The sequence below is a fragment of the Stegostoma tigrinum genome, chromosome 1, assembly GCF_030684315.1.
Source record: "Stegostoma tigrinum isolate sSteTig4 chromosome 1, sSteTig4.hap1, whole genome shotgun sequence".
Taxonomy (NCBI): domain Eukaryota; kingdom Metazoa; phylum Chordata; class Chondrichthyes; order Orectolobiformes; family Stegostomatidae; genus Stegostoma; species Stegostoma tigrinum.
Window position 1 is genome coordinate 83,362,575 of NC_081354.1, and position 19,133 is coordinate 83,381,707.

Consider the following 19,133-nt stretch of genomic DNA (forward strand, 5'->3'; position numbering starts at 1 on the left):
CATCACAACCAGAGCTGAAATCTTTTTAGACCTGGAGAAACCAGGTCACAGTAGAGGCTGGCGTATTATTTATGGGGAGCAAGAATGATTGTCCCAAGCAAAGGTCCTGCCAGATTGTGGCTGAACTCCACAAGAGTCATTCAGGGGCTTCCAAAATGAAGATGTTAGCAAGAAGTTATGTTCAGTGGCCAGGGCTGGATGCAGACATAGCTGCATTGGTGGGGCAGTGTCAGAGTGCCAACAAGGACAAAAGGCAAAATTACTGCTGGCAAATCCCTGACATTTGTGAGAATGGCCAGGTAAACTCATTTGCACTTCAACTATGCAGATCCTTTCATGCATTCAATATTCTTCATCATTGTGGACACCCACTCGAAATGGCTGGATGTGCATTCATCAAACACTGGGATGATGACAGAAATACTGCGTGCATCTTTTGGAATACACGGACTCTACAGGTGTTGTCGCAAATAACAGGCCAGCATTTACAAGTGGGCATTTGAGTATTTCCTAAAATCGAGTGGTATTTGACGTACAAGTAAACTCCATACCCTCCATCATCTAATGGTCTGGCAGAAAGGGCTGTGCAAACATTGGAGGTAAGCTTACAGAAGCAGCCTACAGCTTCACTCGATACCAAACTCTGTCGGTTCCTGTTTGATTATAGGGCAACCCATCATGTAACTACAAGGATAGCTCCAGCAGAGTTGCTAATGGGGAGAAGATTCTGCACCAGGTTAAATCTGATCTTCCTGGACCTGGAGGGGTGGGGAGGGTGAAATGACATTAGGAATGTCAATGCCAGACCCAGGACTCTGCTAAATGAGAGAGACAGTTTACTTCGGGACAAAGTTCAGTAATAGGAACCATGGGAATGGACCTGCATAGGAAAGAGGCATGATCATCAGGTCCACTAATATACAAAGTTTGGGTAGGTAGATCAGTCCTGAACAAGCAAATGGACCATATGAAAGCTGCAAACTTGCAAACAGTGTGGAAACAAAATGTGCCCAGCTCCTCTACAGTCATTCCAACTGTTCCAGAACCCATGGGTTCTCCTTGTCCGTCAAGCGTTGGTGTGTTTTCAAAATGTAGCTATCCAATATCTACTGTACTGATAAGGAGCCAACTACAGTGTTTTCATGAGTGAAAGAAGCTGCAATATTATAATATGCTAACCTTGAGAAAAATAACAAAGAAATGCAAAATCAAACATAGATAGACAGAAATGCAAAGTTAAGAAGAGATAGGGCTCAGTACAAAAGGAAGATTTACAAAAGAAAACTTTGCAGTCTTTAGCGGGTCCTTGGGTATAAGAATTTAACCTGAAACCGTAGTTGTTTAATCACTATCTTTTATCTTCATCAACAGCAAATATCTGAATTCTCACTGTTCTGACATTTCTTTTTAATCATTTGTATCACTGGGCACTTTTCCTTTTCAGAACATCAAGAGAGAACTTTCTCTAGTTCTGCAGTCACAAATCCATCTCTTATGCTCTGTCAAGGACACATACTGAAAGACAATCTGGTTTGTATATTTGAAAGTGGGGTTCATCGTTTTTCAAGCTTGGTAACATCAGGTCATTTCTCTCATCTCCTTACAGATGTAAACCAAAACAGAGGTTTTTGTTTGGGTTAAATAGTTTCAATTTCTTTTGATAAAATATTAATTCCAAGTTCAGATAAACTCTTGCAGCATTGCTGGCATTCCTCCAGATCATGGATACCGCAGTAACCCAACTGGCCTACTTTAATTAGTCTAGCATAATTTGGTGCCTTGGTCTCTTTCACCTGTCCTAAATAAAGAATACAGCCATGGTCTCCAACAACCAGGCCACCAGAACTTCAGGTCCTTGTCACAGAATTGTGGTGCCAAATTGGCTCATTCAGCATGATCTTTGCATTTGTACAGCAACACATGAAGGGCAGTTCCTGGATTACAGTGTTTAAAATGGTGCACAGCTGGGGTTTAAATCATAGAATTCCTACGGTGTGGAAACAGGCCATTAGGCCCAACAAGTCCACAGCATCCCACCCAGACCCATTCTTCTATCCTTTCCCTATACCCTGTCTAATCCATCTAACTTACACACCCCTGGACACTACAGGCAATTTAGCATGGCCAATCCACCTAACCTGCATATCTTTGGACTGTGGGAGGAAAGCAAAGCATCTGGAGGAAACCCAATGCAGGCCATGGGGAGAATATGTAAACTCCACCCATACAGTCGCCCGAGGATGGAATCGAACCCAGGTCCCTGGCGCTGTGAGGCAGCAATGCTACTAGCTGAGCCAGCGTGTTGCAAATGTGTTACATGTTGGAAGAATCTGGGAGGTCTGCCTCTGTGAGAGAGTGGTGCCTTGGAATCGTAGTTAATGATGTGAGCAGGAAGGAGAATTGTGGGAGGAAAGTCATCAGGATACTCACCAAAATTTACACTTAGCCAGGACACAGAAACATTCAGCTTACTGTGTCTGCTGGATCCCTGCCAAACTTACAACTCCCTGACACTACACTATGTTCCCCATCACTGTATTGGGTAGACAGATAGAATTGCTACTTTATGTTTTAATCAAACTTTGTGTAGGACAAGCTGTGTCAAAAATAATTACATTTTCTAACAATTATTGCATATCACACTAACTAACAAAATAATTTCCTTCCTGAAAGGCATAAGAGTTGAAGGCCTACTTTACTAAACAGCTCTATTCTTCAAATGTACAAATTACAGTTTGCTTGTGATTCATCAGGTTAATTTACACCATGATTGATCAACTGTGTTAGAACTGCATTTAGATTAGTTACATAACTTTAATGTACCCAGGCTGGAGAGGCGATGGTCAATTAGACTGTTTTTCTAAAATTATTATTTTGGTAATGGAACTTTTACAAAACAAGGATTGAAAGGGAAGTTGCAGAATTTGGTAGTTACTAACATCCTTTAAGCAAAATAGCTACTATTATGTCAAAGTTATTTTATTTGGTATTTGCCACAGTGCCTATCTTGTTGCAGAATTTTCATTATTTATACAGCTCTTGATAAGCATAGGCAGTGAGAACAGCAACACAGTAACCTAGGAGATGGTCACATGTGCTGCTTTAAGATTCCTCTCCTAATGAATCACTAATAGTCAGATTACACATTCACTGACAGCGTTCATTTGATGAGGACTAACTTCTTAAAGAAAAATGCTTTTGGGTATCGTGAATCTAAAGTATTTGATTTGCTTCACACTAAGATATTTTATGAGGATTCTACAGCTACAATGAACTGGACTGTCTTCCTAAGAAAGAAGCATAGTTCATAAAGATCAGTGTAAGCACAATGGATTTTGGATCACACAGCGAAAGGTAAATTCTGAAATGAATAAGCAGGCTACTTGCCTACTTTTAAAATCTTACTTAGCCTTACTTTTAAGGCTACCTTCCTTAAATTCCCAATGTATTTTATAATCCCATGAGAGGTAGGTTTTTGGCATGTGAGTAGGAGGCCAGGATGGTCTCGTCTGCAAAAAATTGAACTGAACTGTCTGACAGGAAGTGCATGCATTGTGAGACAAGGAAAAGGCTGTCTGCTCTCTATTCAAAGAACTGAAAAACCGATGTCAAAATTTATGTTTGAACTCCAGTATTTAATAATAAATATTTTAGTAAAATGCAGATCATTAGTAATTCCAAGGCAGTAATATATTGGTATTGTCGCTGGATTAGTGATTCAAAACTTCAGGTAAATGCTCTGTGGACATCGCTGTGAATCCCATTATAGCAGATGGTCAAATTTGAATTGAATATTTAAAAATCTGGTATAAAAAGTTTGCTTAATTGCAACCTTGCAATCACTGTTGATTTTGTAAAAAAGAAGTTTGGCTTGGTAGTGCCCTTTAGCGAAGGAAATCTGCCAACCTCACTTGGTCCATCCTACATGTGGTTCCATACCCCATTAAAGTGGTTGACTCTTAACATTGCGCTGAGATGGGCAATCAATGCTGATCTAGCCAGCAACACTCATGTCCAACAAAAGTAAAAATAAATCAAAGTCAGTAACAAATGTGATGACCTTATAAAAAGCTTTACTCAGAATGTGACTCAGTTGTGTTATTCAGTTTAATCACTGCCCTAATGGTAAACAGCTGCCTAATTAATATAAACTGATGGCAGCTGGCTAAATGTTTAAAACTATTCCCCAATTTTATGTGTATTTTATGGTCATCTAGATAATGCTGATCCTGCGGAAGAAAAAGAAATGTTCATTTTGGGCAGAGATAGTAGGAACTGCAAATGCTGGAGAATCTGAGATAACAAGGTGTAGAGCTGAATGAACACAGCAGGCCAAGCAGCATCAGAGGAGCAGGAAGGCTGACGTTTCCGGCCTAGATCCTTCTTCAGAAAACTTTTCTGAAGCAGGGTCTAGGCCCGAAACATCAGCCTTCCTGCTCCTCTGATGCTGCTTGGCCAGCTGTGTTCATCCAGCTCTACACTTTGTTATTTCATTTTGGGCATTTGAGATTTAAGTTCTCTCAATCTCTCCTCAATGTGTTGGAGTTTCAATTGAAGATGAGTTCCTTACAAGAGTCCTGATGGAGGGTGTAAACCCAAAACATCAGCTTTCCTACTCCTCTGATGCTGCCTGTGTTCCTCCAACTCCACACTGTATTGACTCGTTACAATGAAAGCTGTTTTCCATTTTGAAATACGATCACAGTCTTTAATATATAAGCACATCTGAGAAGTGCACTCTAAGATTTTCACACTTTATTATTATCTTCTCTTTCGTTTACAGTCATTCTGATATTCACTCTACTGCGGCACAGAACATATCCTGGTCCGGTGTTATTGATGCTGAATAAGTTCGACTGGCATCATTGATGTACTGTCAAGTAATTTTATCAAACAAGGGCTGGTTATAACTTTCTATATTAATTACTTCCTATATCACCAACACTGAGGAGATGAGTACACTTAGGAGGAGACACTGTGATTATTATATCTTCTATTTTGGAGAAATGCACTAAGTATTAGAAATTTAGAAGAAAATGTGACAATTGGAATTAACAATAATATGACAAATGGACCATTGGATAAAATATATATGAATTGGTTTGATTTGAAACATTCTCCTATTTCAGTTGTGAGTTTTGAAGGATCAAAATTTGGCTGGAACCTGGTTAGGAAGAGAATTGGTGCAAAAATAACTTACCTTCACTTGCACCTGGAAGATCTCACTGGGCCCTGCATTTATTAAGGAATTCATAGAAATAAGTTTTTGAAGTTATATTTGATGTGATGCCTAGTCACTTGAAGAAAGCTCTCTTTTCTATAGCTGCTGTTGTCAGTTTTGTTTCTATAATCCTGCTGACCGTGGCACTGGGGTCAACACGATGGGTGACTGCTTCCATTCTGTGCAAAACTGGGGCTGATATTGTAAATGCCACTGATCCAGAGATGGTAAAGTTTATGGGACAACTTTACTATGGACTATTCCAGGGAAGGAAAATTCGACACTGTGGTCTTGGAGGACGGTGCTCTAAAATCACAAGTAATTATGTCAGAAATGAAGAAAATCATTTTGTTGTGTTTTGTTTGTTATTTAGATTGGGAGTGTGAAACACCGAGTTAGCACGTTCACCTTTCACATCTGTAATGCATGACTGAAGCCCAGCATAGGATGAAATGATGATAGGAGAAAATTCCCTCTTGTATCAAACCAGTTAAAATCTAAAATGAAATGTGTGTTTGAGCAGTCTGAAACTATTTCCAATTGAATACAATGGCTCACTGTGCTAAGTTTTCCAATTTAGCACAAGCTGGTACTAAATTGGCAGTCTCACTGAACAATCTTAAACAAGTTGTTCTTCACAATGTAAAACTAGGGGTGCTTTATCTGGTCAGTATACCTGCATTGGGGATGCTTCATGCTAACACTGACATTCCTCACCAGGTGGAGCACAATAAAAGATTAAAAACAGTTCAGTTGCATTTTACATCAAAAATGCACTTTCACATAGTTACTACGCCATGAGAATTATGCATGTGTCCAAGGTTTTTTAACAACTGTTGGTTGAGACTTAAGCAAATGAATAAAAAAGTTGAAGTGGTCACTATTTAAAACAAATCATTTAAAGGTCGTTCCTTTTGAAATTTACCTTTACTGTGCCTAAAACGGACACGTGCCATCTCTAAATGTCAGTGAAACATATAGCTTGGCAAAACTGCACCATATTTTCTGCATACAAATGAAAATTCACTTGCATAAAAAACAAAGTTGGCTTGAAGAGGAAACTGCTTTCTGGATAACAAGTACCTGAAATCCAGTAAAGTTTGTGAAAGTAAGCAACCATATATTGCAGTTGTTATATTCGACCTCTTGTGAAAATAATATCATTTAGAACATTTTCTTGCACAGATAAGTTCAGTAAAATAGTGGAACTGCAAAAAAATCTTAGACACACTGTTCTTGTCTCTACGCTTGAATGGTAATCAGGTGTCATGTGTTCTACAATGATTGAATGCTTCTCTCTGCCAGACGATTACCCACATGGTTAAGTTGAAAATTTACCTCCATAACTGGTAATACAGACTTCATTAGATTTTCTTTTTAAAATTGTCCAGTAGTGCAGTATCCCCACACAACAATTGGTGTTTTAAAAATAAGAATCAAGGAACCTAATTTATCAAAGAAATCACATAATTTGGGCAGGGGATTGGATGATAATTGTAAAATTATGCCTCCTGTGGACACAGCTTAGTGATAAGGCACACAGGCAGTACGATTAAGGTAGATATTTGGATGAGAAACCCAAAGAGTCAAGTAGAATGCTGATTCTACTACAACCCAATATTATTTGCTGACTTTAATGGATAATAAAATCAGTGGATATTGTAAAACCAAAATTGTATTAATTTCCTAATCCACATACTACCTTAAAATCTTATCCTAGCAGAATGTAATGTTTATGTCCTGCCTGATCTGTGGATTTCTGATTCTGATCTACTGGATTTCTAGAGTCTGGGAAATTCTTTGCAGCCGCTCCCATCTTGCTGTCAGTATTTTGTTGAATGAGTCGCACAAATGTGTTTCACAGTGCTCCTCGTCAACACAGGCCAACAGAGTGCGAACAACATTGAGGAATTTCCCGGCCATAGAATATACACTACAGAGGAGCCATTGGCCCTGTGCTACTGACGTGTGCCCATTACTCTATAATCCTCTCATTTCTCATTCTATTTTATTGACTTTGCCTTATAACGCCCATATACTGTTACGGGGAACAAGAAAGGGTAAAGTTAAACTGCACAGTACCATAAAAATATAGCTACACAAAAAGGACCTATTCAACCATCTTGCCAGCACCAGTTAAATAAACTAGTCACCCTTCATTATCTTACTTCCCAGGGCCTGGTCTATAACTGCGTTTGCAGCTGTTCTGGTGCAGGACCAGGTTCCTTTTAAATGGGTTGATGGTTTCCATTTCAGCCACCAAAATGGACAGTGAACTCCATGCATACACTATCTTCTTGGTGAAAAATATCTCCCATATGTCTCCTCTGATACTTCAACAAGTTCAAGTGATCTCTCCGCTAGTAGAAACAGGTCTTCCCTGTGCACTGTATGAAGCCCTTCATCATTTCATACACTTCAATTAATCATAGCCTCTTCTGTTTTAAGGAAAACATGTGAGCCTACCCAATAGTCCATGATAGCTGTAAATTTCAAGTTCTAGCAACATTCTTGTAAATCTTCTCTGTACTCAGTCAAAAACAATTTTGTCTTTCCTTGGTGACCAGAACTGTACTCAACACTCTGGCTGTATCCTAACCAATGTCTCATATAATTCCAGTAACACATCTCTGTTTTTGTATTTAGTATCTCACCAAATGAAAGAAAGCATTCATTAGACCTTTTTAACCACTTTTGTCTCCCTGTCCTGCAACCTTCAGGAACACTGGAGGCACACTATCCTCAATAGTCTCACATTTACTGTGTATTTCCTTCCTTTTATTGCAGTCCTTTCTAGGGACTTAATTCTCTCTGACACTTTTCTGCCCATTCAACCAAACCAATGATATCATTCTATAGTCAACAGCATCCACTTCATTACCAAGCTCACAGCCACTTTTTGCTTCTTTCACAAATGTCTCAATCATGCCTTCCACATTTATGTCATTAATATAAACCACAAACAGCAAGGAATTCAAAAACTGTATTTGGAACAGTACTGGAAACTGTTTCCCATTCACAAAAATGTCCATCAACTTTTACCCTTTGCTCCCTGTCACTGTACCAATTTTGGATCCAACATGCCACACTACCCTTTATCTGATTGGCTTTAATTTTTCTGAACAGACTGTCTTATGGGACTTTGTCAAATACCTTATTAAAATCTAGGTGGACAACGTCCTGTGCGTTACCCTAATCAATCCTCCTTGTTACTGCCTGAAAAAAAGATCTATTAAGAACTTCATTTGACAAAACAATTCTGACTATCCTTAATTAACCTGTGCCTTTCCAAGTAACAATGATTCCTGTCTCTCAGTCTTAATGTTAGTAATTTGCACACCAGAGTTCAGATCGACCAACCTGTAATTATTTGGCCTATCTCTCTCACCCTTTTTGAGTAACGGTACAACATGATACAACAGAGGTACATCCTCTGGTACTTCTCTTGTATCTAGTGGCGATTGGAAAATGATCTTCAGAGCATCTATCATTTCCTCCCTAGCTTCCTTTAACAGCATAGGTTACAAATCATCTACCCCAATTATGTACCTTCTAGAAGATGAGTCCCTCCAGTATTTTTCTTCACATTACAGTTTATTGTATCTAATAGTTTACACTCTTCTCCTTGAGCAAGAATGTCTGCACCATCGCTCTCCTTTGTGAAGGCAGAGACAAAATACTCATTAACAGTCCTGGCTACACTTTCTGCACCCATGCCCAAGTTACTGATAGGCCCAATCCTTTCCATAGGCGCCTTCTTGCTCTTAATATATTGACATAATTAGATTTACCTTAGTTTTGTAAGCTTTTTTTTTTGCTTTCCTAATTTCCTTTTTCACTTCACTGCTGTACTTTCTATTGTTCCATAAAATACATAGCAAAAGATTATAGGGCACAACCTAGGAGACAGCCTGGGAGTGCTACTGAATCATTTATTGAGATCATAAGCTCAGCGTCTGAACGAAGCAAAAGTGGAGGAAAAGTGCTTAGCCACAGGAATACAGCTTCAATGATTTGGGAAGGTTTACAGGGATATAAGCCAAACACACGCAAATAGAACCAGTTCAGTTCAGGAAACCTGGTCTGTCCATGCGAGTTGGACTGATGGGTCTGTTTCCAAACCAAATGACTCTATAACTCTTAATCCCACTCGTAACTATAAGATTACATAGGAACAAGTTCTAATTGATCTTGAGTACGCTGTAAACCACTAGTCACGGTACCCTGCCTGTACAGGTTACAAAGAAGCTGTAGAGGAGATCAACTAAGCTATTAGTGGGAATGTAGCACCTGAGTTAAAAAGCATTTGAGAGTTATCATGAAAATAAACACTGAAAATTGTCAGGCATTACAATTACCTCTGGAAGCCACAACATGGGCTAACACTAATAAATGAAACCTTAAAAGAGAGTTTGAATATAATTCTTTTACACTGTGGAACTGAATGTGAGGAAAAGATTGCCAGGAGGCAGGCAATATCAAGACATTAAAAACGAAATTGGGTAATTTACTTTTGATGAAAAAGGTATAAACAATATATGTCTTGAAGTTACTGTTAAGACAGGATATTAATAGATGCTAAAACATTTTTAAAATTACCTTCTGTTGTTATTTTAGAGAGGTATTATCACATTTAAAATAAATAAGTTAATCACCTAATTAAATCAATGGACAGAAAAATGCAATGAGACACTGACCACAGAAATTTCCAGGCTACACTTTGCTATTTTTTAAACTTTGCAACTTGCCAGAAGCACCAAATACATATTTTCACACTCTTGTATACTGCTTTATTTCAAATAAAATATCTGGTTGCCATAAAATTCAGAGATTAAATGATGTGAAACCATTTCCATACAGCTAAGGAGCTCTGAGTTTATGAAGGAATTCATGATGGCCAAAATAAACCAGCACCCATTCCCAACAATTTCCCTACCTGCTGGCTAATACATACACAATTGTTGGTCTTATTTGATGCATCTTCCTTTATATTTTTAAGTCAGTTTTCCCAGGTCAAAAGGTAAAGCACTGAAGATTTCTCCACAGCTGTCATGATTGCTCATCATCAGGAAGGATGGGGCAAGAAGGTTGATAAATTAATTATCAAACTTTTTATTTCTTTTCCATTTACATTCCATCAAGAAACTTGAAAATAGATTGTGGTTGTTGTTTAGAACTTATACAAGAATATTCTTTGGAGTAGAAATCCTGCCCATTTTTTCTCATAGCCACCTGTAGCAGTGAACTCTCTAATTTGAAACTGTTTGGTCCTGCCCTATTTAATAACAGCTAACTCAGTGATCCATTGGAAGAACAATGGATAGTTTCATAAAAATGGAAAATAATTAATAGTTTAAATTTTAACCTTGACATGAAAGGAAATGGAATTGTAAAAGTTTCACTTTTAAAGCCAGAGGCCACTATGCTCATTTTGAAAATTACTACAATATTACAAGCATGACAGATGCTATTTGCATATCAATATAAATGTTCTTTAAAAAGATGCATGCACAAGTTACTATATTGTTTGTCTTGCTATAATCTTTTCTAATCTATATTTTCAGTTTTTCCACAGTTGGTGAAAACGCTGAATGCATCTGTTCATGTTTTGGTTATATTTTTTATCTGCTTAGCGATTGCATTTTCTGTGGTCAGTTTTGGGTTTTGTACTTACAATGCAGTGAAAATTCCTTACCAAGCCATAAAAGGACCAATGGGCATCTACCTCTGGAACTCAATTGCAAGTAAGTGCATGGAACTTAAACTCCTTTAAGTTGCTCCCATTCTATTATGTTTTATTGCTAACATGACTAAACCTTATTAATTATAAGTATTTCATTTATATTAACATAAAAATAACTCATTTAATCAATATTTGAAATTGAGGATTTGTATAAATATTTGATAATGAGAAAAACCTGCATAAATCATCCGTTCATAAATGAAGCAGTTTTAACACTTCAATGCAAAAGAAACTCTTTCAAGATTGAATTTTTCCCTCATTTAGTGTGATAGTTATATCCTTGACATGATACTGCATCATTTTGCGGCTGAGATAAGTTGCTGGCATCATCAAAATCTCTGGATATTTTGTACATCTTTACATTGCAATGAAACTACAACAATTTTCATTCTGATTGCAGTTATTAATTGAGCAGTTGTTTAAAAACTAAATGTTTAATCATGAAGATCTCCATTTAAAAACTCTTTGTTTTTAATCCAAGAAAAAAAATGATTCAGTAAATAGTGACTTATAACGTGTGCAAGAATTATTTTAACATTTCCAAATAGTCGCATGCATTGTATTCCCAGATTGGCTGCCATTATTAAAGTAATTCTGCCTTATAAAAGTCTGTGGAAGAAGTTCAAGATAATAAAATGTGAGGCTGGATGAACACAGCAGGCCAAGCAGCATCTCAGGAGCACAAAAGCTGACGTTTCGGGCCCAGACCCCTTTCAGAGATCTCTGATGAGGGGTCTAGGCCCGAAACGTCAGCTTTTGTGCTCCTGAGATGCTGCTTGGCCTGCTGTGTTCATCCAGCCTCACATTTTATTATCTTGGATTCTCCAGCATCTGCAGTTCCCATTATCTCTGTGGAAGAAGTTCACCTGTTTCTCAGATATTTTACTTTTTTTTACAGACTATACACTACATGCTGGTTGATAAATAGAAACCTTGTAGTTCTATAACTCCATTTGGTATTAAGTAGGATATCTGTGGTATCCTGCATTTGCAGGTTACACAAAGTTGTATGGGTGTGTGTGTAGGTTGAGTTTGACTATTTGTCAGTGTCACTGAGATGCCACATCCAGTGAAATGTTGCTTTAAATAGATATATTTATATCTAGCTTTAAAACTATTCCAAAACGTCATGATGGTGTACCACCCGACCTTCAGCAGATACATCACTATTCCTTTATTGCTGCTGGGTGAATATGTGAGGACACCACCCGCACAAGGACTACAGTGATACATTGTCAAGGCCCACTACCACCTTGCTAGGCAACTAGGGGTGAGAAATAAATGTGAGCTTGTCAGTATTGCCAGATGCCAAAAATGAAAAAAAAAGATATTTTTCAAGACTTTTAAATATTTTGAGAGTCTGCACATTAGGTCTCAGTAACAGATGTTACCTCCTTTTGATCTCTCCATATTGTTTTGCTGTATGTCAAAGAGGAGAATTGGAAAGATCATTACAGAGACCCCATGGTGAGTAGGCACGATAGGCAGTGTCTGGCCCCGCTGGTCAGGAAACATGATTCCCCATCCATGAATCCAATTCCATCTCAACCAAATCTTTTAATTGCATTGAAAGAAGACCACATGAGCAAAGATTAGAATTGAAGAACAGTTAAATTGCATTCAAAACATTAACTCTGCCTCTCTCTCTACTGATGCTGCCAAATTTGCTGAGTTTCTCCAGCATTTCCCGTTTTTGTTTTAGATCTCCAGCATCTGTAGCAGTTTGCTGTAATTTTCTCTAATTCCATGTTGCATTTATACTGGCTTTCTTTTGCAGGTCTATGCGGACTGTTTGCAATTGTTTGCTTTATTTCTGCAGTGAAGCTTCATCAGCATACAGAGAGAATTGCCAATTTTCGTGAACATGTTTTTAAATTTATTATCCTTTGGGAATACTTTGACACCTCTTTCTGGCTATGTGTGGCAAGTGCTGTTGTGCATGCAGCCAACATGTTAGTAATCAGTATCAGTGGCGTGCATTTCCCAACATTAAAAACCAAAACAGAGGAAGCAAGCGTCACACCCGAAGACCTAATGTATTAGGAATGAATGTGATAGTTATCCAAAAGCATACTATTGGAGCCATGAACAAGATTAAACAGTTTCCAGGAGTTATATGTATCTTGTTTATCTTGTGACAAAGAATTTACACTTTACAAAAGAAAAGTGATATTATTCCAATGTTAAAAACAAGCACTTAGCATATTTTGTTACTGAAGTGTCTTCAACAGGAGTATCTACAACAAATTGCAATTGTATGAGTTTAAAAACTTATTTTCTTTGTATAAAATTCAGTTAATATTCTAATGATATATTTGCTTGTGCATGTATTTTTTTAACTCTTTCTTTTTGAATGATAGTTTTATGCCCTTGTTGATGTAAATGTGATTGAAATATAGAACTTTAAAGGTCAGAAGTGAGACATCTGCTATTTAGAATTCTCAATATATACTTATATTAAGTAAAAGACCAGTACAACTAAATGTCAGATTGAAGTCCAAGCTAAATGAAGTCTGTGCCATTATTGTATATGATTTCAACACTACCCACTGTTGGTTCTATTTTCCTCTCTGGGAAGGTTTTTGCTATGGTCATTTAAATAATAGTACAGAGGTCAGTGTCCTGTCAGTAGGTCACCTTTTACTTACTTAGGCACAGTATACCAGTTGTGGTCAGTCAGCTTGGAGTCAGTCCCATGAAATGAAGAAATTCCAAATCCCCTGTTTATACTGGTCGGCCGCATCTTCCGGATTGGCCCAGTTTAGCAACCCCAATCAAGGACCTCATAGTAAATAAGGTCCACCTGGTTCCAATCGTTACATCTATCCCCTGCTAAATCTGGGGATGTTGGCCTGGTCTTCTCTTGAAGCCTGTTCTGTGACCTTTTTGCTCCAGGTCCGGTTCCTCTGATGTGGACTCTGACATGGGCTGTATGAACTGGACTGTAGCTCGTCTTTTGCATTCAGAGTATCTGGGATGGTTTGCTCCTCTTCTTCCAGCAGCAATGGTGTCAAGGCTACATCCATCTCAGACTCAGAGGTTTCCTCGACATTTGATGGAGGGGGAGAACTTATGGTTTCTGACAGGCCTTCTGGCTGATCTGAGGGGCCAGGTATGTTTCGCTCCTGTCCCATTTGTGAGTTAACAGCTTTCAGGTGATCCACATGTTTGTTCAGGACTGTATCATGCCTGAAATTTGTAAGTCACGAGGCCTGACCTTGCATCAACCTTGCCTTGTATTAATACAAAGTCATTTCCATGGTTCAGGCACCAAAAGTCATCCTCCGAATTAAGTTGTCTTTCTCGCTTAGTGGAGGTGTATCGCTGGCTTTGGCATTCTTGCTGCTGTTTCAGCCTCATTCTCGTCTGGGAATAGCACATTAACCTGGTGTGGAATCTTTTCCCCAACATCAGCTCTGCTGGAGCTGTCCCTATTGTACATTGTGGGGTGGTCCCTTAATTGAACAGGAAGCAGGGCAGTTTGGTATCGAATGACCCTTTGGGTTGCTTCTTTAAGCCTTCCTTCAACATTTGGACTGCTCTTTCCATGGATAGTATGGAGCTGTCTTTATGTGCCAAATATCATTCGACTTCAGGAAATACTCAAAATCCCTACCTGTAAATGTCATCCCACTGTCCGTGATCAATACATCTGGGAGTCCGTGTATCATGAACAGTGTTCACAGCTTCTCATTGTCATGGTTGAGTGTGCTAAAGGGGTTTACTTGGGCATTCCCACGAATGGGGGGGCTATCACTGGTGGCAATTTTTGCCCTTTTGACACTCTTAGCACTGCCCTATCACTGCAGCAACGTTGCATTGCATCTAACCCTGGCCACCTGACATAGTTTCTTGCTGGCATTTTCATCTTGGATACCCCTGGATGACCCTGTTGGAGGTCAGCCAGTATCTGGCAGTGACTTTTACTCGAGATGGTCACTGTTGCTAGGATAGGATCTTTTTGTGTCCACAGTTGGACATGGTCAGCAGGGACTGGAAGGATGTCCGGAATGCTTAAAACCAGAGGAGACTCTTGCGGAGGAGGCACCACCAGTGGAGTGTCTGCCAGTGGGACGCAGCTTAGGGTGTCTGCATTAGCCACTTGGCTTCCTGGATGGTGTTCTAGCTTGAACTTGTACGCACTGAGAAGAAAGTCTCAATGTTTATTTCTACCAGAAGCCATAGGCAGCTTCACCTTGTCGTCTTTTAGTAGCTCCAGCAGGGATTTGTGATCTGTCACTATGACAAATTTCCAACCATAAAGGTACTGGCGGAACTTCCTCACACCAAAGATAACCGTTAAATGTTCCTTCTCCATCTGGGAATAGTTGTGTTCTGCGTCCGCCAAAGAGTGGGAAGCACACGCTACCAGGCGTTCATCTCTGCTGGGCCACCTGTGAGCAGATACTACACCAAAACTGTACGGGGAGGCATCACATGTCAGCTCTTGCATACCACCTCTTGCCTCGGATCATAGTGGGCCAACACATTAGATGACAATAGCTGCTTTTCACATCCTTGAGGGCTACTTCTTGGCCACATGACCATTTCCAAGCTGACTCTTTTCCAAATGCAGGTGTAAGGCTGCCCAGATGGTGGCCTGGTTATGTATCAATTTTTTGTAATAATTCACTAACCCAAGGAAAGACCTAAGCTCCAGTACAGACATGGAGCCGGGGCTCCTTTGATCATCCTCAATTTATTTTCCAACAGGTGTAACCTGGTTTTGTTGACTGTGTAACCCAAGTAGATCACTTGGGTGCCTGGAACACCCATTTTTCCTTTCTAAGAGATAGACCTGCCTGGGAGATACACTTAAGCACTATGGCCAAGTTCTAAGAGTGCTCTTTATTGGTCTTCCCAGTTATTAGCACGTCATCCAGGTAAATGGCAACATGGGGTAGCTCTTGTAAGTTTTTCTCTCTGGTCTGCTGGGAAAGAGCTAATGATACTCCAAATGGCAGTCTTGTACATTGGTATAAACCCTTACGAGTGTTAATTATGGTGTACTTCTGGGACTCTTCATCCAGTCACAATTAGCTTCATAAAGGACAGCACTCCTAGCCAACTTTGTGTACAAGTCCTCCAAGAGAGGTATTGAGTATTTATCCAGCTGTGAGAAGCTGTGTACTGTTTGCTTAAAATCCCCACGAAGGTGATTCGAGCTGTCAGGCTTCACAATCGGTATGACTGGTTCTGCCAATTCTGCAACCTGCACTGGTTTGATGATTTCTTCACTCTCCAGCCTCCCGACTTCCACCTCTACTTTTGACCACAAGGCAAATGACATGAGACAGGCCTTGTAAAATTGTGGAATTGCTTCCTGGTCAACATGTAAAGTGGCTTTGGCCCTTTCAATAACCCCAAGCCCTTCTTGAAAAACTCCTGATTATTTCACCAGGAATTCACTGAGGCAGCCATTTTCTAATCAAAACATATCGAGCCAATCCAGGTGAATTTTTCTCAACCAAATCTGCCCCAATAGGCTTGGTCCCGAGTCTCTCACTACCCTCAGTGGTAACTGCACCAACTGCTTTATGTAGCACACTGGAACTGAAATCGTACCCTTAATTTGCAACGGTTACCCAGCGTATGTTCTCAGTCTGGCTGAGGTCTTGCACAAGTTTAAGTGTTGGAGATCTGAGCGAATCTTGTTAAAGACAAATTCTGCAACCATAGATACAGCTGTACCAGTATCGGCCTCGATGGGAACTGGGTGACCATATAACGAAACACTAATTTTAACCAGAGATAGTAGAATCTGCCAATTCTGGAGTCTGAGATAACAAGGTGTAAAGCTGGATGAAAACAGCAGGCCAGGCAGCATCAGAGGAGCAGGAAAGCTTATATTTTGGGTCTGGGTCCTTATTCAGAAAGATTTTCTGAAAAAGGGTCTAGACCCGAAACATCAGCTGGACAGGTGAGCGTGTCCACCTCCATTGGGATGCCCTGTTGTTCCCATGCTCCACTTGGCACATTTTCTAATGACAAAGCCAGTTTTAGCGCCTGTGTGAAGGCAGCTTCTGCATGGATACACCATTAATCTCACATATCAAATGGGTCGCTCAGCATCTCACTCAGGGTTAACTCAAAATCACACGCCTCTGCCAGTCATCTTAGCCTTGTCAAAAATCCCAGTCTGGATTCCCTCAGTTCTCTAACGGCTGAATAAAACTGACAGCGTCTCAGGATTAGAGGAAGTTTGGGTTTGTAATGTTCCTTAAACAACTCCGTCAACTCTTGGAAAGTTTAGTGGCTGGTGCCTTTGGGAAAATTAAGCCCCTTATAACTGAGAATGCTGTGATTCTGCAAGCAGCCAGAAGGATTACCGATAGCTTTTCATCTGCCCCAATGTCACTTACCTGGGGAAAAAAAAATCACACGTTTTCCACATACTGGGCCCAGTCTTTGACAGCGTGATCAAATGAGTCAAACTACCCAAATAAAGGCATGATGCCAGAGATGCTTACCCAGCTCCAAGATGACTGTTGCGCATGAATGATCTTCAGGCTTGTACCGTTTTCTGCTGTTACCACTAAAGTAACAGAGGCCGGTATCCTGTCACCAAGTCACCCTTTATTTACTTGGGCACAGTACACTGGCTATGGTCAGCCAGTTCAGAGCCAATCCCCTGAACTGAGAAGATTCTAAATCACTGTTTACATTGATGAGTCAGGATTTCCTGATTGGCCCTGTTTAACAAAGATCTTAAAATGAACCATTTTATTCCAATCACTACAGTCTTGTTTGGTGTTGGGGCAACCTGTACCTGGCCATGTAGGATGACTTGTACCTGAACACACTAAGTGGCCCACGCCTGCTTACAAGTTGGCAGACAGAAGCTAAGCAAAAATAAGGAGCTTGCTCGCATAGTGAAATACAATGGGTAACAGAATTCGAGCGGTCCTTACAGATGAAAAGTTCTGAGAAAGGCCTAAAGGAGCATATTCATTAAACTTTTGGAATGTGAATGAATTGGATGCATAGGAAGATCCCAAGACCTAGCGATTACAACATCTAGCTAATACCATAAGATCATGGGAACCTGGCGCTGTACAAGAATGTGCCTGAGTATTGGGTGTTTGAATTAAGGGGAATGATGATACCTATGTTGCATTTGATTACTGTAACACAAAATGTATTAAAATTCTATATTTCTTTGTAAAAGTTGAGGGTGTGCCATTGATCTATCTTCTGAAGCCAGATTCGGGGAAGATCCCTTGGCCTTCTCCCCGCATAATCCAGTTTCTGCTTGAAAAAACATCTTCCACTTGCCTGCCTCCTGAATCTTCGTCCCGGGTCAAGAAAAACGCTCCTATATTCGGTCATCTACTTACACATCAAGCATATCCAGAAATACTTTTCTGTGATGGCAGTTCTACAACGACCATGATCATCTCCATATGCTGGCTACAACAGAAGTGAGGAAGACAGGATGTGCATCTTTGCCTTAGAACAAAGAAAATTACAGCACAGGAACAGGCCCTTCGGCCCTCCAAGCCTGCACTGATCCAGATCTTCTATTAAACCTGTTGCCTATCTTCCAAGGATCCATATCCCTCTGCTCCCTGCCCATTCATGTATCTGTCTAGATACATTTAAAATGTCGTTATCGTGCCCGCCTCTACCACCTCCACTGGCAACGCATTCCAGGCACCCATCACCCTCTGCGTAAAGAATTTTCCACGCATATCTCCCTTAAACTTTTCCCCTCTCACCTTGAAATCGTGACCCCTAGGAATTGAGTCCCCCGCTCTGGGAAAAAGTTTCTTGCAATCCACCCTGTCTGTACCTTTCATGATTTTGTAGACTTCAATCAGGTTCCCCCCTCAACCTCCATCCTTCTGATGTAAATAATCCTAATTTACTCAACCTCTCTTCATAGCTAGCGCCCTCCATACCAGGCAACCTTCTGGTGAATCTCCTCTGCAACCTCTCCAAAGCATCCACATCCTTTTGGTAATGTGGCAACCAGAACTGTATACAGTGTTCCAAATGTGGTCGAACCAAAGTCCTATACAACTGTAACATGATTTGCCAACTCTTGTACTCAATACTCCATCTGATGAATGAAAGCATGCCATATACCTTCTTGACCACTCTATCGACCGGGGTTGCCACCTTCAGGTATAATGGATCTGAACATCCAGATCTCTCTGTGCATTAATT

The 19,133-nt window shown here is 40.0% G+C and overlaps 1 protein-coding gene across 1 annotated transcript; it reads left to right on the forward strand.

Annotated features, from left to right (window-relative positions):
* Window positions 1-3,093: 3,093 nt before the first annotated feature.
* On the forward strand, window positions 3,094-18,131 carry clrn2 (clarin 2). The gene is made up of 4 exons (XM_048530979.2): window positions 3,094-3,354; window positions 4,784-5,539; window positions 10,786-10,965; window positions 12,742-18,131. The coding sequence occupies exons 2-4, from the start codon at window positions 5,287-5,289 to the stop codon at window positions 13,005-13,007; spliced, it is 699 nt and encodes a 232-aa protein (XP_048386936.1). The 5' UTR covers window positions 3,094-3,354; window positions 4,784-5,286; the 3' UTR covers window positions 13,008-18,131.
* Window positions 18,132-19,133: the final 1,002 nt, after the last annotated feature.